Source organism: Hemitrygon akajei, chromosome 1 (genome assembly GCF_048418815.1).
Source record: "Hemitrygon akajei chromosome 1, sHemAka1.3, whole genome shotgun sequence".
NCBI classification, from domain to species: domain Eukaryota; kingdom Metazoa; phylum Chordata; class Chondrichthyes; order Myliobatiformes; family Dasyatidae; genus Hemitrygon; species Hemitrygon akajei.
Window position 1 is genome coordinate 68,201,218 of NC_133124.1, and position 24,930 is coordinate 68,226,147.

The following is a 24,930-nucleotide window of genomic DNA, read 5'->3' on the forward strand; positions in this document are numbered from 1 at the left end:
CCCACAAAATCATTCACAGTCTTCTCCAATCAGAAGCCCTGGATGAACCATGAGATCTGAAATCTGCTGAGAACCAGATCAGAGGCATTCAAGTCTGGTGACCAAAAAGGTTACAAGAGGTCCAGGTATGATCTCCAGAAAGCCATCTCACAGGGAAAGTGGCAATTCTGGATGAAATTTGAATTAACGATGTATAGGCAACAGTTGTGGCAGGACGAATAATATCACCTTGTTTAACATTAAATCAAGCAACAGTGGAGATAGCAGGGCTTCGCTTCCAGATGAGCTCAGTGCCTTCTATGCTTGCTCTCACCATCAAAACATGGAGGAACCATCATGAACTCCCTCATCCCCCTGATAATTCTATGATTTCAATCTCTGAAGCTGATGTGCAAACAGCCTTCAGGAGGGTGGACCCATTAAAAGCATCTGGCTCAGGTGGGGTACCTGGCCAGATACTAAAGACCTGTGCTGATCAACTGGCTGGAGAGTTCACTGGGACCTTTAACCCTTCACTTCAGCAGCATGTGGTACCCATCTGCTTCAAGCAGGCTTCAATTATACCAGTGCCCAAGAAGAACGTGGTGACCTACCTCAATGTTGCACTTACATCCACACTGATGAAGTGTTTTCAGAGGTTGGTGATGAAACATATCAACTTCTACCTGAGAAACAACTGAGATCCACTCCAATTTGCCTATCAGAGCAACAGGCCCACAGCAGATGCTGTCTCATTGGCTCTTCACTCAACCCTGAAATATCTTGACTGCAAAGGTGATTAGGTTGCTCTTTATCAACTACAGCTCAGCATTCAATACTAACTTCCCCTCAAAAGTAACCAATAAGCTTCATGACCTTAGCATCAATACCTCCTTATGCAGTTGGATCTTGGATTTCCTCACATGCAGACCCCAGTCAGGGCAGATTGGCAACAACATCTCCTCCACAGTCTCCATCAGCACAGGTGCACCACAAGGCTGTGTGCTTAGTCCCCTGCTCTACTCACTTTACACTTACGACTGTGTGGCCAAGCACAGCTCCAATGCCATATACAAGTTTGCTGATGATATCACTGCCATAGGCTGAATCAAAGATGGTGATGAATCAGCATATCGGAGGGAGATTGAAAATCTGGCTGAGTGATGTTATAACAACAATCTCTTACTCAATGTTAGCAAGACTAAGGAGCTGATTATAGACTTCAGGAGAATGAAATCAGAGGTCCATGAGCCAGTCCTCATCAGAGGATCAGAGGCGGAGAGGGTTAGCAACTTTAAATTCCTAGGTGTTATTATTTTGAAGGACCTGTCCTGTGCCCAGCGCATGTGCAATTATGATAAAATCATGACAGTGACTCTACTTCCTTAGGAGTTCGTGGAGATCTGCCAAGATATCTAAAACTTTGTCAAACTTCTGTAGATTTGTAGTGGAGAGTATATTGACTGGCTGCACCACAGCCTAGTATGGAAACACCAATGCACTTGTATGAAAAATCCTACAATAAATAGTGGATTCGGCCCAGTCTCATCACAGGTAAAGCCCCCCAAACCATTGAACACATCTACATGAAATGCTGTCCTGGTTGGATGGACTTTCATTGATTCTGTTATTATTCCGTAGATCTATTGAGCATGCCCACAAGAAAATGAATCCCAGTGTTGTACATGGTGACATATATGTACTTTGATAATAAATCCACTTTGAATTTTGAACCTTGAGCATTAGTCTCAGAGACTGAAATCACAGACTCGTTGGGGGCTGTGGGAGTTTATGATGATGAGTGCTTTATATTGAAATTTACCAAGGAGAGGGACATGGAGGATAGGGAGACCAGTGCGGAGTGTGCTAATTTTCTTGGCCTGATGAGATATACCCTAAGTGATTGAGAGGGACAAATGATGAGGTTGTAGAGGCACTGACCTTGATCTTCACGTCCTCTCTAGCCACAGGTAAGTTTCTGGAGGACTGGTGAGCAACTGATGTTGTTCCATCATTTAAGAAGGGAAATAGGGATATTCCTGGAAAATGTAAATCAGTAAATGTTGTGTCAGTGGTAGGGAAGTTACTGGAGTTGATTCTTGAGGATAGCACTTATGAGCATTTTGATAGCCATGATCTAATTAGGACAGACAGTTTAGCCTTGTGCAGGGAAAGTCATGTCTTACTAACTTGGTTGAGCTTTTTAGAGGAAATTATTAAAGTGATTGATGAATGTAGAGCTGTGGATGTTGACTACATGAATTTTAGTAAGGCATTTGACAAGATCCCTCATGGGAGGCTCATCTAGATGATTAAAATGCATGGAATATATGGTGAATTGCCTGTTTGAATTCATAGCTGGATGAAAGCATAGATGAGGGTGTTGGTAAGTCTGCAGAGAATATGAAGATTGATGGTGTTGTGGATAGTATAGAAGCCTGGCAAAGGATTTTGTTATGGTTATTATTTATTGAGTATGCCCACAAGAAAATAAATCTCAGACAACACACACAAAATGCTGGTGGAACACAGCAGGCCAGGCAGCATCTATAGGGAGAAGCGTTGTCGACGTTTCGGGCCTCAGGACACTCAGGAAATGAATCTCAGTGTTGTTTCTGGTAACACATATGTACTTTGATAATAAAATTTATTTCAAACTTTGAAGTTAGGAATGTGGGAGGAAACTGGAGCACCCAAAGGAAAAATACACAGCCATGTGGAGAATATACAGACTTCTTTCAGGCAGTGGGTCTGTAAGGATTTGAACCCAGGTCACTGGTGCTGTAATAGTGTTACATTCTATAACTCTATGATATGTTAATTAAAGGGATTTAAGAACAGTCAGTTCCATAATGAGATGAAGAATGCTGAGAAGCAATCATTTGTTATAAAATGTGTATCAGGAAATACCCATGGCTAAAAATACTTATTGTGGTAGGTGGCATGGGGAAGGATATGCAAGCAAATTACAATGTACAGTACATTCTTGATTTGAAGAAGTATATATGTTATTTAGCAAGCTTTGCTATTTATGCGTAATCATTGTTCATTTCTTAATGCCACATTCAATATTTTTGCACCCTAATACTCACCAGTTTTTTCCATAATTTTGATTGACTAGGTCTTACAGGTATCCTGAAAAATGATATTTCAATGAAAGCTTCACCCCACCCCCTCTGGTCTTCTCCTATCATTTTGCATTTTCCCCCTCCCCCTCCTACTTTCAAATCTCTTAATCTCTTACTATCTTTCCTTTAAATTAGTCCTGATGAAGGGTCTCGGCCCGAAACGTCAACTGTACTTCTCTCTATAGATGCTGCCTGGCCTGCAGCATTCCACCAGCATTTTGTGTGTGTTGCTTGAATTTCCAGCATCTGCAGATTTCCTCATGTTTGCATTTCAATGAAAGAGTTACATTTCAATACTAATTTTATAATCCCAAAACCATAATACTATATGACCATAGAGACACAGGTACAGAATTAGTCCATGTGGCCCATCGGGTCTGTTTAATCATTCAGCCCATTGAGTCTGCTCTGCCAAACCATCATGAATGATTTTTTAATCCCTCTCAACCCTATTCTTCTGCCGTCTCCCCCATAACTTTTGATGCCGAGAATCCATCAACCTCTGCTTTAAATATATCCGATCACTTGGCCTACACAGCTGCTTGTGGCAATGAAATCCACAGTTACACAAAAATTCAAAATAAATTTATTATCAAATTACAAATATGTCATATAGAACCCTGAGATTAATTTTCTTGTGGACAATCACAGTAAATACAAGAAACACAATAGAATCAATGAAAGACCATACCCAATAGAACAGACAACAACCGATATACAAAAAAAACAATTTAGATAGATAGATAGATAGATAGATACTTTATTCATCCCCATGGAGAAATTCAACTTTTTTCCAATGTCCCATACACTTGTTGTAGCAAAACTAATTACATACAATACTTAACTCAGTAAAAAATATGATATACATCTAAATCACTATCTCAAAAAGCATTAATAATAGCTTTTAAAAAGTTCTTAAGTCCTGGCGGTAGAATTGTAAAGCCTAATGGCATTGGGGAGTATTGACCTCTTCATCCTGTCTGAGGAGCATTGCATCGATAGTAACCTGTCGCTGAAACTGCTTCTCTGTCTCTGGATGGTGCTATGTAGAGGATGTTCAGAGTTATCCATAATTGACCGTAGCCTACTCAGCGCCCTTCGCTCAGCTACCGATGTTAAACTCTCCAGTACTTTGCCCACGACAGAGCCCGCCTTCCTTACCAGCTTATTAAGACGTGAGGCGTCCCTCTTCTTAATGCTTCCTCCCCAACACGCCACCACAAAGAAGAGGGCGCTCTCCACAACTGACCTATAGAACATCTTCAGCATCTCACTACAGACATTGAATGACGCCAACCTTCTTAGGAAGTACAGTCGACTCTGTGCCTTCCTGCACAAGGCATCTGTGTTGGCAGTCCAGTCTAGCTTCTCGTCTAACTGTACTCCCAGATACTTGTAGGTCTTAACCTGCTCCACACATTCTCCATTAATGATCACTGGCTCCATATGAGGCCTAGATCTCCTAAAGTCCACCACCATCTCCTTGGTCTTTGTGATATTGAGACGCAGGTAGTTTGAGTTGCACCATATCACAAAGTCCTGTATCAGTTTCCTATACTCCTCCTCCTGTCCATTCCTGACACACCCCACTATGGCCGTGTCATCAGAGAACTTCTGCACATGGCAGGACTCCGAGTTATATTGGAAGTCTGATGTGTACAGGGTGAACAGGACCGGAGAGAGTACGGTTCCCTGCGGCGCCCCTGTGCTGCTGACCACCGTGTCAGATCTACAGTCTCCCAACCGCACATACTGAGGTCTATCTGTCAAGTAGTCCACTATCCAATCCACCATGTGAGAGTCTACTCCCATCTCCGTTAGTTTGTGCCTTAAGATCTTGGGCTGGATGGTGTTAAAGGCACTAGAGAAGTCAAGGAATGTAATCCTCACTGCACAACTGACCCCCTCTAGGTGAGAGAGTGATTTGTGCAGCAAATACGTGATAACATCCTCCACTCCCACCTTCTCCTTATACGCAAACTGAAGCAAATTCTTGTGCAAATACAAGAAGAAAGAGAAAAAAAAATAATAATAATAATTAAATAAGCAAGATATATCGAGAACATGAGATGAAGAGTCCTTGAAAATGAGACTATAGATTGTGGGAACAGTTCACTGATGGGACAAGTGAAGTTGAGTGAAGTTATTCTCTCTGGTTCTAGAGCTTGATGGTTGAGGGGTAATAACTGTTCCTGCCCTATCCTGAGGCTCCTGTATCTTCTTTCTGATGGCAGTAATGAGAAGAGAGCACGGCCTAGATCATGGAGGGGTACTTCAGGATGGATGCTGCTTTCCTGCAACAGCGCTCCATGAAGATATGTTCAATGGTGGGAAGGGATTACCCATGATGGACTGGGCCATATTGACTACATTTTGTAGGCTTTTCTGTACAAGAACATTAGTCATGATGCAACAAGTCAAAATACTCTCACCACAAAGCTAAAGACGTATGTCAAAGTTTCAGATGACATGCCGAATCTTCTCAAACTTCTAAGAAATTAGAGGCACTGCCGTGCTTCCTTCTTAATGGCACTTAAGTGCTGGACCCAGTACAATTCTCTGAAATGATAACAGTGAGCAATTTACAGATTCTGATGCTTCTCTGGAAGTCAATGATCATCTCCTTGCTCTTGTTCACATTCAGTGAGAGGTGTTGTGGCACCACTCAGCCAGATTTTCAATCTCCCTCCTTTATGCTGAGTCATCACCATCTTTGATTTGGCTTATGACAGTGGTGCTATGACAAATTTAAATATGGCATTGGAGCTATGCTTAGCCTCACAGTCATAAGTGAGTAGAGCAGGGTCTAAGCAAACATCCTTGTGATGCATCTCTACTGATGGAGATTGTGGAGGAGATGTAGCCAATCCAAACTGACTAGGGTCTGCAAGTGAGGAAATCGACGATCCAGTTGCACAAGGTATTGAGGCTGGACTTGAAGCTTATTGATTAGTTTTGAGGGAAGGATATTATTGAATGCTGAGCTGTAGTCAATGAAGAGCATCTTGATGTATGTACCTTTGATGTCCAGATGTTCCAGGGTTCAGTGAAGAGCCAATGAAATGGCATCCGCTGTTGACCTGTTGTGACAACCCTCTGGCTAAAGAAATTCCTCCTCACCTCTGTTTTATTACAATGTCCCTCTAGTCTGAGACTGTGCCCTTTGCTCCTGAACTCCCCCACTATAGGAAACATCCTATACACATCCACTCTATCTTGGCCTTTCAATGTTCGATAGGTTCCAATGAGAGCTCCCCTCATTCTTTGACTCTCCAGTGAGTACAGGCGCAGTGCCTTCAAACACTCCTCATACTTTAACCCTTCATTCCTGGAATCATTCTTGTGAACATCCTCTGGACCCTCTCCAATGCTAGCACATCTTTTCTTAGATAAAGGGGCCAAAACTGCTCACAAAACTCCAAGTATGGTCTGACCAATGTCTTATAAAGCCTTAGCATTACATCCTTGCTTTTATATTGTAGTTCTCTCAAAATGAATGCTAACATTGCATTTGCCTTCCTCACTACTGACCCAACCTGCAAGTTACCTTTAGGGAATCCTGCACAAGGATTCCCAAGTCCCTTTGCACCCCTGATTTTTGCATTTTCTGCACATTCAGAAAATAGTCTATGCCTTTATTTCTTGTATCAAAGTGCATGGCCATACATTTCCCGTCACTGTATTCCATCTGCCACTTCTTTCCCCATTCTCCTAATCTGTCTTTTGCAGACACCCTGCTTCCTCAACACGACCTGCTTCTCCACCTATCTCCGTAACATCTGCAAACTTGGCCACAAAGCCATCAATTCTATCATCCAAATTATTAACATACCAAAGTATTTTATAATCAGTGAATAGCAGATTTTCATGAAGGGCTAACAACTCCTGCAATATGAATTAACAATACAGACTTAGCTCTGTTTCAAGAATTTTGTTTTGAAATCTGGGCACAGCAATTCAAAACCACCTTCGCCAAACCACATCCATCCACCCTGCAAACTCAATTCACAGCACCACATGTGCACCTACAGTGTACCTTTACATGCATTATCAAATATCTTGACCTTTGTGTTACATCAGATCTGGACCTACAGCCTGTAGTATGTGTAATTCAGACGGGCCTATGGACGGTGCTGTCCCTATTCCCTTGTCCATAAAATCAGGAATAGCTCAGCACCTCTGCAAATAATGAATTCTGATATTTCATCACTTTTTTTATAGCAATTGTAGGATATTGATGCAGAATTCATGGGAATCCCTCATGGAACAGCGTAGGAGCAGACAATGCTTCATTTATTTCAGATATTAAAGTAGGCGAGAGAAAACTGAGTACTTTTCATTGAAATAAAGAAGAAAAACTGTTGACCCAACAGGAAAAATTAAAACAATGAGAGATTTTAATGTAGCAAATTAGGGGAAAATGGGTATGATATTGATATGATGAAGCAAGAATTTATTGCTGATCAGTAGAAAAGCAAAAGGAGGAATGGTAGCGTAGAGGTTAGCGCATCAGAACATTAGAGTTCAGAGTTCTGTAAGGAGTCTGGACATCCACCCGTGGAATGCGTGGGTTTTCTCTAGATGCTCCGGTTTCCTCCCACAGTCCAAAGCCGTATCAGTAGACTCATTGTCATTGTAAATTGCCCTGTGATTAGGCTAGAGTTAAATCAAGGATTGCTGGATGACGCAACTTGAAGGGCCGGAAGTGCCTATTCCATGCTGTATCTCAAATAAAGATAAATAACAGATTTTTTTACTGTGATGTCTTTAGAAAGCTTTAAGGGCAATAAATGATCTATCACAGGCTATTGAATCTTAAAAAGAAAAATGAGGAAAAAATATTGTGAGTATTTAAGAGACTTGGGGCATAGATGTAACACAACAAGCAGCCTTGTTTTATGTAGTAAAATATAAATTACCTAAAATTCCTGGATAATATGTCTAAACTTTTGATGTGCTTTGGGTGAGGGATCCCAATTAAAAACACATAGAACAAAAGAGCACATAGATCATTCAGCAGTCTAATGGTTCAGCCAAATATTTTGGAGACAAAAGTCTTGCAGAGTATTCTTTTAAATATTTCCTAATTAATTTATGCTTCTTTCACCATATGACACTCCTTAACATGAGAGTTTTTAATGTAGACTTATCTAAAGACCACATTCACCAGTGAAAATCTGCCTGTGTATAATGTATTCCAGAAATTCATGTTATGCATGCTATCATGTTGTTGGCAAAATTTAACCAGACACAATTAGTAGCTTAGAACTGAATATCAGCACCACTTATTCTTACTGCATACAACTCCACAGTTGTTAACTTTTTGTGAGTGGTCACTATTCATTCCTGAACCTACATAATTTAACAGTGGCTACCTTTTCATTCTGATGGCATAGTAGTAAAGATTGACCTTATCCTAATACAACAGTGTATGCCTTCTCCAGGAAATGTCTCTAGAAAGTAATGGGAAGCAGAACATTAGTTTTCTCTTGGTTTAACGTAAAGTACCTAAAATTAATTGCAGGATAGGCACTGGCTGAGAACTAACAGTGGTGATCAAAAATTAAAGCAGTAAAGACATGGGTTCAATTCCCGCCACTGCCTGCAAGGAATTTGTACATTCTCCCCATGACCGTGTGGGTTTCCTCCAGATGCTCTGAGTTCCTCCCACATTCCAAAGATATATAGGTCGACAGGTTAATTGGTCACACGAAATTAATGGTTGGAATAGGCTCATTGGGCCAGAAGGGCCTGTTGCTGTGCTGTATCACTAAATAAATATCTATTATTCAATTAGTAACATTTTTAATCCATCACAAGCTGAAAGTAAATTGACTTTCTTTTGTTCTCTTTAGGTTGTTGGTTTTGCAAATCTAGCTACAATGGATCCTTATACTAAAATGAATAACATTTCTGAAAGCAATGTTACACCATCCAGCCGTATTCTGAGATATGGTGTAGCTACAACTGTTTGGCTGTCTGTCGGTCTTATTCAGGTAACAATGTGTAAATGGAAAGATACACAGTCATGAAACAGTCACCTGGGCCAAATTTAATTTCCATAATTATTATTCTTCCATTCTACGGTCAGGAAAAATGTTCACCAATAACTAATACTGTAGTGAAGTTTTGATATTAATGATATTCCTGTGAAATTGTGAAAGCATTATTAATGTTCATGTATAGGACTGTAAGAACTCAGGTAATTTTAATTCCCATTCCTTCTTCTGACTTTTAATAAAGGTCATTGATTCTTTTCAATGGAGTTTAGCTCTTGCAGACTCAGTAAATGTTTTGAGTGTTCCCCATATTATTTAAATCAATTGGTTAAAAATCAATATAATTAATCATATTATAGATAGTTATAGCACTTTGCATGCTCAAGTGTGAAATTCTGTGTCTAGTCTAAGAATTACTGACATTTCTGTTTGTTGGGTCTGTTCATATTTAGTATGTATATAACTTTGTAAGTAGGCCAGTTTTATATGTGTAAATGAAGAGAAATCATTTTGAAATAGTTAAGTAATTGCATTTTGTTTGTAGATAATTTTCTGCACAAGTTTTTATGAACGATTTGTGGAAGATAGAATAAGTCAGTTTATTGATGTCTGCTCAGTCAGTAATGTGAGTACTGCAAAATTTGACATCTTTACGAAAAAATGTTTCTATATATTTTATAATTACTTTCACAAAATAAAAAGAGGACATGTCCCCTTCTCATTGCTACCATCAGGAAGAAGATACAGGAGCTTGAAGGCACACACTCAACAATTCAGGAACAGCTTATTCCCCTCTGCCATCAGATTTCTGAAAAGACATTGAACCCATGAATGCTACCTCACTACTTTTTTTTGCACTACTTATTTAACTATTTTGTATGTTTTTTTACTGTAATTCAGTTTTTATTATGTATTTCAATATACAGCTGCTGCAAAAACAACAAATTTCATGACATATACCAGTGATATTAAACCTGATTCTGATTCTGAATAGACATTTATTCTACTTTTTCATTGGTATTTTGCAGATATCTGTTATTATTCTGTCACACAGATGCTTTGGATACTATATCCATGGGAGGTCTGTACATGGCCATGCTGACACTAACATGGAAGAAATGGACCTTAATCTGAAGAGAGAAGCGGTATAATATTTTTATACAAATCTACATAAAGTTATCAATCAAAATAAAAGTAAATAATAGTGAAAGTAAACAATGTGTTTGAACTGTGAAATGCAGAATTGTTAATGTCTTCACAGGTTCACAGGAGTTGACCTAGACTTACTGCCATTCTCAGAATGATATAAACAAATTTCCTATCAAGTCCTCTGATTGTGAAAGATACCTGAAATTATTAGTTACAGTTTCATGGACACCAAAGCCAGCTTTGCAAACACTTAAGAGCATTGAAGAAGCAGTAACTTCTCAGATCAGCATCCAAGACAGTCTTGCCTTTGAAAGAAATCAAAGCAATACAAGGCTTCCATTTACAGGCTAGGTAACCATAGGCATGAGGAGTGGGTACCAGAACAATTATTCTGGCAGTGGGGTCAGGTCACCAAGATCTGGACAAATGAGTCCACAGATGTTTGTTCCTGCAATGTTAAACTACCACTCTCTTTCATTGGCCTTTTAGAATTTTCTATTTTTTCTTTCTAATGTTACAAACCCCGTAACTGGGTCACTTACCAGCAAAGATAGAGAGGTCCGTTGATGTCTGATGGTACTATTTTTAACAGTATTTATTAGTAAAAATACACAAAAATAATATCAATGCAAACATACAGATAATATACATCGTCAATACTAAATCTAAAAGTGCGGGTATAATAATAATCAATAAGAAATAAGCTCTATCATTGTCTAGGGGATAAATGTATTGTCCGATGGAAATATAAAAGTCACTCAGTTCATGCAGGCTGCAGCCTTTGGTTGGAGAGAGAGAGAGATTTTGAGAAACTTGCCGGCTTTTCCTTTTATGATTTCGATCCTTCGGGAGTCCCGTTGGTGTGGCCGTTCACTTGTGGCCTCTCCTTTAGCTAAAGCCGTTCTTCCGTGGTGAGGCCGCCAATCCCAGGCAAGGGAAAGGACGCACGCGAGCCCCCCACTGGCTGTCGCTATCAAACGTTGTCACGGGATTTCTAGCGTTTCTCCTGGTGCGTCTCAAGGGGTTGTTCCCCAGACCCTCTTTTATCCTTACTCACGGGGTCTCAGATGTCAATCAGGTTGGGATGATGCAATCCCTCAATCAGCCCACTCTGGTCATCCCCTGAGGGGCTTCAATGAATAGTACAGTACTCAATACACAATTCCGTCTCCAAGAGACAATAGCCGTTATCAGGGGTTTTTGTTTTGCTGAGGCCAGGACACATTCCAAACCTTGAGGATTCTGCGTGTCTCTCTCTCATTTCCTGAATCCCAGACCCGAATTAATAGCGATCTTGCGATTCTCAAAAAGGAGGGGGCGACTTTGTACCCTTCAGCCCCTCAGAGTTGTGGCACATTCGTAACACTAATGACACAACATTCATGGTGCAGTTTATTTCAAATATTTATGTAGCGATAAACCCACTTTACATTATATTTTCCAGTCTATGTGAGGATTCAGATATACAGCTGAAGTCAGAAGTTTACATACACTTAGGTTGAAGTCATTAAAACTCATTGTTTAACCACTCCACAGATTTCATATTAACAAACCATAGTTGTGGCAAGACATTGAGGATATCTACTTTGTGCATGACATGAGTAACTTTTCCAACAATTGTTTACAGACAGATTATTTCATTTTTAATTGACTATATCACAATTCCAATGGGTCAGAAGTTGACAAACAAAATCAAAAGAAATCAGCCAAGACCTCAGAAAAAGAAATTGTGGATTTCCACAAGTCTGATTCATCCTTGGGAGCAATTTCCAAATGCCTGAAGGTACCACGTTCATCTGTACAAACAATAGTACACAAGTATAAACACCATGGGACCACACAGCCGTCATACTGCTCAGGGAGGAGATACATTCTGTCTCCTAGAGATGAATGTACATTGGCATAAAAGGTTTAAATCAATCCCAGAACAACAGCAAAGGACCTTGTGAAGATGCTGGAGGAAACAGGTAGACAAGTATCTATATCCACCGTAAAACGAGTCCTATATCAATATAACCTGAATGGCTGCTCAGCAAGGAAGAAGCCACAGCTCCAAAATCGCCATAAAAAAGCTTGACTACAGTTTTCAAATGCTCATGGAAACAAAGATCTTACTTTTTGGAGAAATGTCCTCTGGTCTGATGAAACAAAAATTGAACCATTTGGTCATAATGACCATCATTACGTTTGGAGGAAAAAGGGTGAGGCTTGCAAGCCAAAGAACACCATCCCAACTGTGAAGCATGGGGGTGGCAGCATCATGTTGTGGGGGTGCTTTGCTGTGGGAGGGACTGGTGCATTTCACAGAATAGATGGTGTCATGAGGAAGGAAAATTATGTGGATATATTGAAGCAACATCTCAAGATATCAGCCAGGAAGTTAAAGCTTGGTCGCAAATGGGTCTTCCAAATGGACAATGACCCCAAGCATATCTCCAAAGTTGTGGCAAAATTGCTTAAAGACAGCAAAGTCAAGGTATTGGAGTGGTCATCACAATGCCCTGACCTCAATCCGATAGAAAATTTGTGGGCAGAACTGCCCACCATTTATTATTTATTATTTATTGTAATGCCTGCACTGTTTTGTGCACTTTATGCAGTCCTGGGTAGGTCTGTAGTCTAGTGTAGTTGTTGTGTGTGTTTTTTTTTCTCTGTATTGTTTTTTATGTAGTTCAGTCTAGTTTTTGTACTGTGTCATGTAACACCATGGTCCTGAAAAACGTTGTCTCATTTTTACTATGTACTGTACCAGCAATTATGGTCGAAATGACAATAGAAGTGACTTGGCTTGACTTGACTTGACTTGAAAAGCGTGTGCGAGCAAGGAGGCCTACAAATCTGACTCAGTTACACCAGTTCTGTCTGGAGGAATGGAACAAAGTTCCAGCAACTTATTGTGAGAAGCTTGTGGAAGGCTACCCAAAACGTTTGACCCAAGTTAAACAATTTAAAGGAAATGCTACCAAATACTAACAAAGTGTATGTAAACTTCTAACCCACTGGGAATGTGATGAAAGAAATAAAAGCTGAAATAAATCATTCTCTCTACTATTATTCTGATATTTCACATTCCTAGAATAAAGTAGATCCTAACTGACCCAAGACAGGGAATGTTTTCTAGGATTAAATGTCAGGAATTGTGAAAAACTGAGTTTAAATGTATTTGGCTAAGGTGTATGTAAACTTCTGACATCAACTGTATCTATTTTATGTGATTCATAATGATTAAAGATGCATGTTTGAAAATGTTTCTGCTTCTCTCAAGGTATACTTTACTGCTTTCCTTTAAACCCATCAAAAACTATCCATTATATTGTACCTGTGTTATTATAATTATAAACTGAATAGCATACAACTTCAAACTGAGAAATTTTGCATGTGAGTGCTTATGGTAATATTACTTTTTAGATACCATTTCTTCAATATTTTATGAATTGATAATTTACTTAATTTTGAGCATTTCTGTTCCTACAATGCATCATTTTAGCAAAAACAAATAAATTCCTTCCATGACTAGTTTTCTATATCCACTTCGGTGGGAGCTACACCTACTGATTATGAATCCAGGAAATTATGAGCACAATTCTGTAATCTACCAATGCATTCAGGCAAAAGGTAATACTTTATTAGTAGATTACTGTCTGAAAAGTCTTCTCTTTTATGTTTTCTTAAAAATCTCAAAGCCATGTGTTTGTATTGTTTCATTTATTCTCTTATTTAAATCAAAAAGAATTAAGGGAATACACATTAATGTTATAAATGAACATGTTCTGATCACAAATAATTATTCCTTCTTAGGAAAATCTTTGTGGTCAAAGAGGCTTGGTTCCCAACACAGAAATTGAGACATTTCAAATATCCATCACAAGCAAAGTCAGGGAGCAATATGACAAGATTCAAGAAGCACCAAATTTGGTTTGTGTACTAATTTATCACCATAAGTCATTGTCAATAAACAAGCTATTTAGAAAACAGTTAAGTGCTCTATTCTGATTTTATTTTAAATCAATTTTGTAGACCAGAACACCTGGCCACCTAGCGAATAATTCTGAGGATGCTGTGGAACTTAGAATGAAGGCTTATAATATCACAAATAGATTTCTTGAATCATTCATTGATCACGTAAGCATACTGTTGTTTCTGCTCATTTTACAGATGATAATTAGATATTCTGTTGGCCTGTGTCAAGCCTTTATATTTCTATTAGTTATCATAAGATATTTACTTTACCTTGACCTCCAATCCTTTTTGTATCAAATCAGAATTCTGATTACTACATTTTAATTTTTAGCAGATCACTATATATTTGTAGATATAGAGGATTGTGTCCCAGACTTACTAATACTTTACATGGTGCCAAAGACACAGGTTGAGCATCTGAGCAGTATTCTATAGACTGTCCATCCATAGGAGCTGCTAATAGAAAATAAAAGACAATGACAATTTGTCCAACAGTAAAAGATAACCTGCTGGAGGAACTGTCAGTCAGGAACCATGGAAACAGAAGGATGATCAATGCTTTTGGTTGATACTCCTCCAACAGTTTAATATTTTGCTCCAGATTACAGCAACTGTTTCTCCTGTATCTCCATGACCTATGCACAAGTCTGATTCTGGCCTATTCAGCATCACTGAATTTCAATTTGAGATCTTAGTTAACTGTCAGAAAATAAGATACCATTTTCAGTTGGCTAGTTTTAACCTGCAAGCCACTTGAAAAGCCAGGCTTTATCAAGTTCTGCGAATGCTAGATGGGAAAATAAATTGTGAGGCAGCCTCAGTGTCAGCGATGACATAGAGAGAGATTAAGGGGAAAAAGAGCAGAGGGAATAAAATAGGTGAAGATGTGAAGTTATTCACTTTATTTGAAAGGATATGAAAGCAGAAATTGATTTCAATTGCATAAGACTGGTCATGCAATTTAACGAAGATGTGACATCCAGGATGGTTTTAAATGTTCTGAAGAGCCATTGCTTAGTTTGTCCTTGATACTGTTCTTCCAGGCAATTTGTTATCATAGTGCTGTTATTTATGGTGTGACTGTATTATGGATTGAGATCAGCTGGCAGCATCACCATGCTGAACTGTGTCATCCATTTTAATGTAAACCCCCCCCCCCCCCCATTCTTATTAGGTACCCCCAGCAAGCCTTTAGGGTGGACAATTGACCTTTTTTTTTCAAATTTACAAGCCAATTACCTCCTTGGCCTGGCCACCATGAGGCTCTCCATGTGCAGAGAGCTCATTCAAATTTGAAAGGATAGGCTTGGTTTTATTGTTTCTGTTTTTATTTCAGACACTCAGTAATTTTCAGAGTGTATCCCTGGCCCATCAAGGTTATTCTGCTAATAATGTTGACACTTAAAAAAGCCTTAATATTATATTTTTGTATGGTTACAGGCTCTTCAAGACATGGATTATATCGTACAAGATAAGCTGTTACTGGAAAGAATAATTGGGATGGAACTGCATGAACCACTAGACAAGACGATTTTTTATAATGGTATAATTCCAAATTTTGAACCCTTAAGTATCCTTCTTTCTTGAATTTTCTGCAGTATTTGCAATAATACCGCATCTTTCATTGCTACATTATATAGAAGTGTAGAAAACCTACAGCATAATACAGTCTCTTCGGCCCACAAAGCTGTACCAAACATGTCCTTACCTTAGAAATTACCTAGGGTTACCCATAGCCCTCTATTTTTCTGAGCTCCATGTATCTGTCCAGGAGTCTCTTAAAAGACCCTATTGTATCTGCCTCCACCACAATCCTGGCAGCCCATTCCACGCACTCACCACTCTCTGCATAAAAAACTTACCCCTGATATCTCCTCTATATTTACTTCCAAGCACCTTAAAACTGTGCCCTTTCATGCTAGCCGTTTCAGCCCTGGGAAGAAACCTCTGACTATCCATACAATCAATTCTTCTCATTATCTTGTACACCGCTATCAGGTTGCCTCTCATTCTCCGTTGCTCCAAGGAGAAAAGGCCAAGTTCACTCAACCTGTTCTCATAAGGCATGCTCCCCAATCCAGGCAACATCCTTGTAAATCTCCTCTGCACCCTTTCTATGGTCTTCACATCCTTCCTGTAGTGAGGTGACCAGAACTGAACACAGTACTCCAAGTGGGGTCTGACCAGGGTCCTATATAGCTGCAACATTACCTCTTTGCTCCTAAACTCAATCCCACAATTGCCTTCTTAACCAGAGTCAACCTGCACCGCAGCCTTGAGTGTCCTATGGACTCGGACCCCAAGATCCTTCTGATCCTCCACACTGCCAAGATTCGTACCATTAATACTATTTCTGCCATTATATTTGACCTACCAAAATGAACCACCTCAGACTTAACTGAGTTGAACTCCATCTGCCACTTCTCAGCCCAGTTTTGCATTCTATCAATGTCCCGTGTAACCACTGACAGCCCTCCACAATACCCACAATGCCCCAAACTTTGTTTCATCAGCAAATTTACTAATCCATCCCTCCACTTTCTCATCCAGGTCATTTATAAAAATCATGAAGAGAAGGGGTCCCAGAACAAATCCCTGAGGCACACCACAGGTCACTGACCTCCATGCAGAATATGACCCATTTACAACCACTCTTTGCCTCCTGTGGGCAAGCCAGTTCTGGATCCACAAAGCAATGTCTCCTTGGATCCCATGTCTCCTTACTTTCTCAATAAGCCTTGCATGGGGTACCTTGTCAAATGCCTTGCTGAAATCCATATACACCACATTTACTGCTCTACCTTCATCAATGTGTTTAGTCACATCTTCAAAATATTCAATCAGGCTCATAAGGCACAACCTGTCTTTCACAAAGCCATGCTGACTATTCCTAATCATATTATGCCTCTTCAAATGTTCATAAACCCTGCCTCTCAGGATCTTCTCCATCAACTTACCAACCACTGAAGTAAGATCCACTGGTCTATAATTTCCAGGGCTATCTCTACACCCTTTCTTGAATAATGGGACAACATCCGCAACCCTCCAATCATCTGGACCCTCTCCTGTCCCCTTTGATGATGCAAAGATCATCACCAGAGGTTCAGCAATCTCCTCCCTTGCCTCCTACAGTAGCCTGGGGTATATTTCATCTGGTCCCAGAGATTTATCCAACTTGATGCTTTCCAAAAGCTCCGGTACATCATCTTACTTAATATCTATATGCTCAAGCTTTTCAGTCCACTGTAAGTCATCACTACAATCACCAAGATCCTTTTCCATAGTGAATACTGAAGCAAAGTACTCATTAGGTACCTCTGCTATCTCCTCCAGTTCCATTCACACTTTTCCACTTCATACTTGATAGGTCCTATTCTCTCATGTCTTACCCTCTTGCTCTTCACATATTTGTAGAATGCCTTAGGGTTTTCCTTAATCCTGTCCGCCAAGGCCTTCTCATGGCCCTTTCTGGCTCTCCTAAGTTCTTTCTTAAGCTCCTTCTTGCTGGCCTTACAATTTTATAGTTCTCTATCATTACTTAGTTTTTTGAACCTTTCGTAAGCTTTTCTTTTCTTCTTGACTAGACTTACAACAGCCTTTGTACACCATGGTTCCTGTACCCTACCATCCTTTCCCTGTTACTATTGGGTGGTCTATAATAAACACCCAGTAGAGTTATTGACTCCTTCCTGTTGCTAACTTCCACCCACAGAGACTCTGTAGTATGTATTTTGAACACAGGTATTTGTTTCCAGCAAGCAGCTTACAGATTAAACTGTTCACCAGCTACACAAACTGCATTAAGAAATGTCAGAAACAAAATAACCTGGATTGCATCAAGATTCTGAAATGATTTCCATTTTTTATCATATTTCTGGGAACTGACAGCAAATCCAAGGAAATTCAAATGCAACTAAATGCAAAGTTGCAGGCAGTAATTTGATGCCTTCCACAATTTCTGTGATAATCTTCTTTCCATAAGACCATTAGACATAGGAGCAGAATTAGGTCATTTGGCTCATCAAGTCTCCACTGTCATTCCACAACGACTTATCTATTATCCTTCTCAACCCCATTCTCAGCTTTCATCCCATAACATTTGATGTCCTAACTTATCAAAAGCCTATCAACCTCAATGACTTGGTCTCCACAGCCATTCATAGCAATGAATTCCACAGATTCACTACTGTCTAGCCAAAGAAATTTCTCCTCACCTCTGTTCTAAATTGATATCCCTCAATTCTGAGGTTGTGCCCTTTGGACTGAGACTACCCCACTATAGCAAACGTTCTCTCCACATCTACTCTAGCTTAACCTTTCGATATTCAACAGGTTTCAGTGAGATCCTCCCCTCATTCTTCTAAACTCCAGCAAGTTCTAGCATTAACCATTTCATTCCCAAAATCATTTCATCCTCATCTGGACCCTCTCCATTGCCAGCACGTCCTTCTTTAAGATATAGGGCTCAGAACTGCTCACTATACTCCAAGTGCAGTATGACCAATGCCTTATAAAGCCTCGACATTACAACCATTTTTATATTCTTGGCCTCTTGAAATTAATGCCAACATTGCATTTGCCTTCCTTACCACCTACTCAACCCACAAATTAACCTTTTAGGGAATCCTATACAAGGACTCCCATGTCCCTTTGCACCTCTGATTTTTGAATTTTCTCCTCATTTAGAAAATACGTAGTCTACGCCTTCATTCCTTCTAGCAAAGTGCATGATCATATACTTCCCTACACTATATTCCACCTGCCACTTCTTTGCCCATTCTTCCCATCTGTTTGTCCTTCTTCAGACTTCCTGCTTCCTCAACATCACCTGACTGTCCATCTAGCTTTGTATCGTCTGCAGACATAGCCAGAAAACCATCAATTCCATCATCCAAATCATTGATATAAAGTGTGAAAAGTAGCGGTCCCAATACTTATCTCTGAGGAGCACCACTTGCTACCGGCAGCCAACCTGAATCAATCACCTTTATTTACATTCTTTGCCTTATATCAGCCAGCCAATCTTCTATCCATCCTAGTATCTTCCCTGTAATACCATGGCCCTTAAACTGTTAAGAAGCCTTATGTTCGGTACCTTGCCAAAGGCTTTCTGAAAATCCAAGTATACAACATCCACTGACTCTCCTTTGTCTATCCTGCCTGTTATATGCTCAAAGAATTTCAATAGGTTTGTCAGGCAAGATTTCCCCTGAAGGAAACAATGCTGACTTTGGCCTACTTTATCATGCATCACTAAGAATACTAAAAGCTCCTCCTTAATAATGGACGCCAACATCTTTCCAACCACTGAAGTCAAACTAATGGCATATAATTTCCTTTTTCCTGCCTCCCTCCCATCTTAAGAGTGGAGTGACATTTTCAATTTTTCAGTCCTCCAGAGTTATTCCAGAATCTAGTGATTCTTGAAAGATCATTACAAGTGCTTCCACAATCTCTTCAACTATCTCTGTTAGAATCCTGGGGTTTAGTCCATCTGGTTTAGGTGGCATATCTACCTTCAGACTTTTCAGCTTCCCAATCACCTTCTCCTTAGTAATAGTAATAATAACACTCACTTCTGCCTCCTGACACTCATTAATTTCTGTTATACTGCTAATGTCTTCCACAGTGAAGGCTATTACAAGATACATATTAAGATCATCAGCCATTTCTTTATCCTCCATTACTAACTCTCCAATATCCACTTTTACCTCTGTTTTATTCTTTATATATCTGAAAAAACTTTTGGTATCCTCTTTTATATTATTGGCTAGCTTACCTTCAAATGTCATCTTTTTTCTCTATGGTTTGTTAAGTCGCTTCTGTAGTTTTTAAAAGCTTCCCAATCCTCTAACTTCGCACTTAATTTTTGCTATATGTCCTCTCTTTTGCTTTTATGCTGCCGTAGACTTCTCTTGTCAGCTACTGTTGCTCATCCTCCCTTTTGTCTACTTCTTCATCTTTGGGATGCATCTATACTGTGCTTTCTGAATTGCACCAGCAACTCCAGCCATTGCTGTCCCTTCCAATCAACTTTGGCCTGCTCCTTTCTAATGCTTCTGTAATTCTTTTGACTCCACTGGAATACTGATACATCTGACTTTAGCTTCTCCCTCTCAAACTGCAGAGTGAGTTCAGTCAGATTATGATCACTATTTCCTAAGGGTTCCCTTACTTTAAGCTCCCTATTCAACTTTGGTTTATTACACAACATCCAATCCAACATTGCCTTTCCCATAATGGGCTCAACCACAAGCTTCTTTAAAAAGCCATCTCATAAGCATTCTACACTTTCCTGCTCTTGGATCCAACACTAACTTGATTTTCCCAAATTACCTGCATATTGAACTCCCCTATAACTCTCATAACGGTGCACTTATTACATGCCTTTTCTATTTCCCATTGTAATTTATATCCCACATCCTAGCTACTGTTCAGATGCCTGTATATAACTCCCATCAGGGTCTTTGTATCATTGCAATTTTTTAATCCAAAAGGATTCTACATCTTCTGATCATCTGTCACCACTTTCTAAGAATTTGTTTTCATTTTTTACCAACAAAGCCACACCACCCCCTATGCTTACCTGTCTGCCCTTTCGATACAAGGCGTTTCTTTGGATGCAAAGCTCTCAACTCTGATCTTCCCACCACTGCTAGTTAGGAGTTTGTATGTTCTCCCTGTGAATGTGTGGGTTTCCTCCAGGTGCTCCAGTTTCCTCCCACAGTTCAAAGACATACCGGTTGGTAGGCTAATTGCTCATTGTAAATTGTCCTGTGATTAAGTTATGATTAAGTCCTGGAGCTCAGGGCATGGATCAGTACTTGGAACTATGATGTTGTGGCCATTACAGAGACTTGGATGGCTCAGGGGCAGGAATGATTACATCGAGTGACAGGCTTTAGATGTTTCAGAAAGGACAGGGAGGGAGGCAAAAGAGGTGGGGGCGTGGCACTGCTGTTCAGAGTTAGTGTCACAGCTGCAGAAAAGGAGGAAGTCATGGAGGGATTGTCTACGGAGTCTCTGGGGGTGGAAGTTAGAAACAGGAAGGGGTCAATAACTCTACAGGGTGTTTTTTATAGACCACCCAATAGTAATAGGGACATCGAGGAGCAGATAGGGAGACAGATTCTGGAAAGGTGTAATAATAACAGGGTTGTCTTGGTGGGAGATTTTAATTTCCCAAATATTGATTGGCATCTCCCTAGAGCAAGGGGTTTAGACGGGGTGGAGTTTGTTAGGTGTGTTCAAGAAGGTTTCCTGACACAATATGTAGATAAGCCTACAAGAGGAGAGACTATACTTGATCTGGTATTGGGAAATGAATCTGCTCAGGTGTCAGATCTCTCAGTGGGAGAGCATTTTGGAGATAGTGATCACAATTCTATCTCCTTTACCATATCATTGGAGAGGGATAGGAACAGACAAGTTAGGAAAGCGTTTAATTGGAGTAAGGGGGAAAATGAAGCTATCAGGCAGAAACTTGGAAGCATAAATTGGGAACAGATGTTCTCAGGGAAATGTACAGCAGAAATGTGGCAAATGTTCAGGGAATATTTGTATGGCATTCTGCACAGGGAAAGGATGGTAGGGTACAGGAACCATGGTGTACAAAGGCTGTTGAAAATCTAATCAAGAAGAAAAGAAAAGCTTACAAAAGGTTCAAGAAACTAGGTAATGATAGAGATTTAGAAGATTATAAGGCTAGCAGGAAGGAGCTTAAGAATGAAGTTAGGAGAGCCAGGAGTCATGAGAAGGCCCTGGTGAGCAGGATTAAGGAAAACCCCAAGGCATTCTACAAGTATGTGAAGAGCAAGAGTATAAGATGTGAGAGAATAGGACCAATCAAGTGTGACAGTGGAAACATGCGTGTGGAACCAGAGGAAATAGCTGAGGTACTTAATGTTTGGTGATTATAGAGATGACTCGCAGTGCATTGAAATGCTTGAGTATATAAACATTAAGAAAGAGGATGTGCTGGAGCTTTTGGAAAGCGTCAAGTTGGATAAGTCTCCAGGACCAGACGAGATGTACCCCAGCCTAATGTGGGAGGCAAGGGAGGAGATTGCTGAGCCTCTGGTGATGATCTTTGCATCGTGACTTGGGACGGGAAAGGTTCTGAAGGATTGCAGATGTTGTTCCCTTATTCAAGAAAGGGAGTAGAGATAGCCCAGGAAATTATAGACCAGTGAGTCTTACTTCAGTGGTTGGTAAGTTGATAGAAAAGATCCTGAGAGGCAGGATTTATGAACATTTGGAGAGGCTTAATATGAATAGGAATAGTCAGTATAGCTTTGTCAAAGGCAGGTCATGCCTTACGAGCCTGACTGAATTTTTTGAGGATGTAACTAAACACATTGTTGAAGGAAGAGCAGTAGATGTAGTGTATATGGATTTCAGCAAGGCATTTGAAAAGGTACCCCATGCAAGGCTTATTGAGAAAGTAAGGAGACATGGGATCCAAGGGGACATAGCTTTGTGGATCCAGAACTGGCTTGCCCACAGAAGGCGAAGAGTGGTTGTAGACGGGTCATATTCTGCATGAAGGTTGGTGACCACTGGTGTGCCTCAGTGATCTGTTCTGCGACCCTTTCTCTTTGTAATTTTTATAAATGACCTGGATGAGGAACTGGAAGGATGGATTAGTAAATTTGCTGATGAAACAAAGTTTGGGGGTGTTCTGGGTAGTGTGGAGGACTGTCAATGGTTACAGCGGGACGTTGATAGAATGCAAAACTGGGCTGAGAAGTGGCAGATGGAGTTCAAATCAGATAAGTCTGAGATGGTTCATTTTGGTAGGTCAAATATGATGACAGAAATAGTATTAATGGTACGACTCTTGGCAGTGCGGAGGATCAGAGGGATCTTGGGGTCCAAGTCCGTAGGATGCTCAAAGCTGCAGCACAGGTTGACTCTGTGGTTAAGAAGGCATTCGGTGCATTGGCCTTCATCAATTGTGGGATTGAGTTTAGAAGCAAAGAGGTAATCTTACAGCTATATAGGACCCTGGTCAGTGGTTGTGAATTATGTACATTTCTCCCAGTTACGTTACTCTACAGGTGCACTTCCTGTGGTTGTAGTCATCAAGGAGACTGTAAGGACCCTGAAGTTCCACATCTCACAGGATGAGCATTCCCCTGTCTGAACTACTATCCTGCCTGCACTTGTTACGCCTCTAACTTCTCAAGCTTAAGTTATAGCCTGCACCTGTTCTCGCCAAGCATGTTGAGCCTGAGCCTGACCACTCCAACAATGGCCACTGTGCTACACCTCTCTTCTTTATATTGGCTCCTGCCGAGAACCAAAAAAAATCAGTCCATTGAAAAGATCCAAAAGGCTCCAGGCTCTTTCGAGACTTCGTGCAGCCTCACCAATGAACAACCTCTCATGACGATTACAGACCACCAAAAACTTCCACAAGGCCCCGGGTTCTTTTTAAACCTCATTTTCAATTTAGGGAAATCACTATAGTCAATATAAATTCAAGTAAACATATCCTGAAAAGATTATGCTTAGCAAATATTTAAAGATACACCTTCTAAAATATAATTACTGTTTAATGTCCTGAAAAATTACTATGTGCTTTAATTTATTCATAGTATAGGATTTTTTTAAATAAGTAATTTCAAAATAAATCTTTTTGAAGCTAATGCATAAAATTCAGATTCTGCCTTTGCAAATCTATGGTCTGACCTCTGTGTGACGATCTAAATCATGTTTAAAAGCTTCGATAAAAATATGCTTTTGTTTCTTCATATGCCTACTATGATAGCTGCTCAGCCAGTTTAATGTTATCATAACTGCTGGATGTCATGGATTCTTTTGAAAAGATTGCTGATAGCAACAGGCTTCAGAAAAGAGAAAGTTCTTGCTACATTGTTGTAAAGAGCTTTCTTCAAGATTAGAAAAGAGTGATAAAGTTTCATCACATCAGGTTGAATGTGTATAAGTTGAAGCAAAATAAACCTTCAATTCTTATAGATTCTAAAGTATATGTTAATAACACTATTGACTTACTTTGTGTTATCACTAAAATATTTTGTTCTTTGCAGATGAAAACTATTCATTCACTGATGTGCTTTACTATGGCAATGAAGGAACACTTCTTATTTTTGATACATTGTTCTTCTGTATTGTGGATTTAGCTACTCAAAATTTTATTTTTGCTTCCTTTCTAACTTACATACAACAAAAGGTATTGTGCATTTAGATAGATAGATAGATACTTTATTCATCCCCATGGGGAAATTGTTACTTAGAACACATAAGTAGTGCAAGCAGGAAAAATGTTTGAGTTGATTGTCCTTCTGACAGCTTAGCTATGGTCAAGTGCAATGTGTACTCTACTCCCAAGCTCAACGAGTCCCAGTACTTCATTACCAGACCCATTACTAAGTCTAGCAGTAGAAAGACAAATACATAGCCTTCTCAGTGGAACCGCTGGCTGGAGTAAGAAATTATTCAGCCCAACGCTTCTGCTAATGACTGTTTATCAAAGTCATTCTAATGAAACATTGACAAATTAGAGAAATATCTAAATTTTTCACTGCAGATGCTGCCTGATTTGCTGAGAATTCCTGGCATTTTCTGATTTAAACCCACACAACAACAAAATCAGCTCCAATGAGGAGCATGTTTGACATCGCTTACATCATTTTGTTTACTTGCAAATCTGAATGGAACATTGATTTATTAATGTTGAGTAATGGGTGACG

At 39.8% G+C, this 24,930-nt stretch overlaps 1 protein-coding gene across 1 annotated transcript in view; it reads left to right on the forward strand.

Annotated features, from left to right (window-relative positions):
* The window catches only part of tmem67 (transmembrane protein 67), a 162,310-nt gene that overhangs the window by 136,135 nt on the left and 1,245 nt on the right, over positions 1-24,930 (forward strand). The window contains exons 21-27 of the mRNA XM_073044800.1: positions 8,963-9,103; positions 9,651-9,731; positions 10,135-10,251; positions 14,054-14,170; positions 14,273-14,377; positions 15,656-15,758; positions 24,268-24,410. Of these exons, the coding sequence (XP_072900901.1) occupies positions 8,963-9,103; positions 9,651-9,731; positions 10,135-10,251; positions 14,054-14,170; positions 14,273-14,377; positions 15,656-15,758; positions 24,268-24,410 (807 nt within the window). The remainder of the gene's footprint in view (positions 1-8,962; positions 9,104-9,650; positions 9,732-10,134; positions 10,252-14,053; positions 14,171-14,272; positions 14,378-15,655; positions 15,759-24,267; positions 24,411-24,930) is intronic.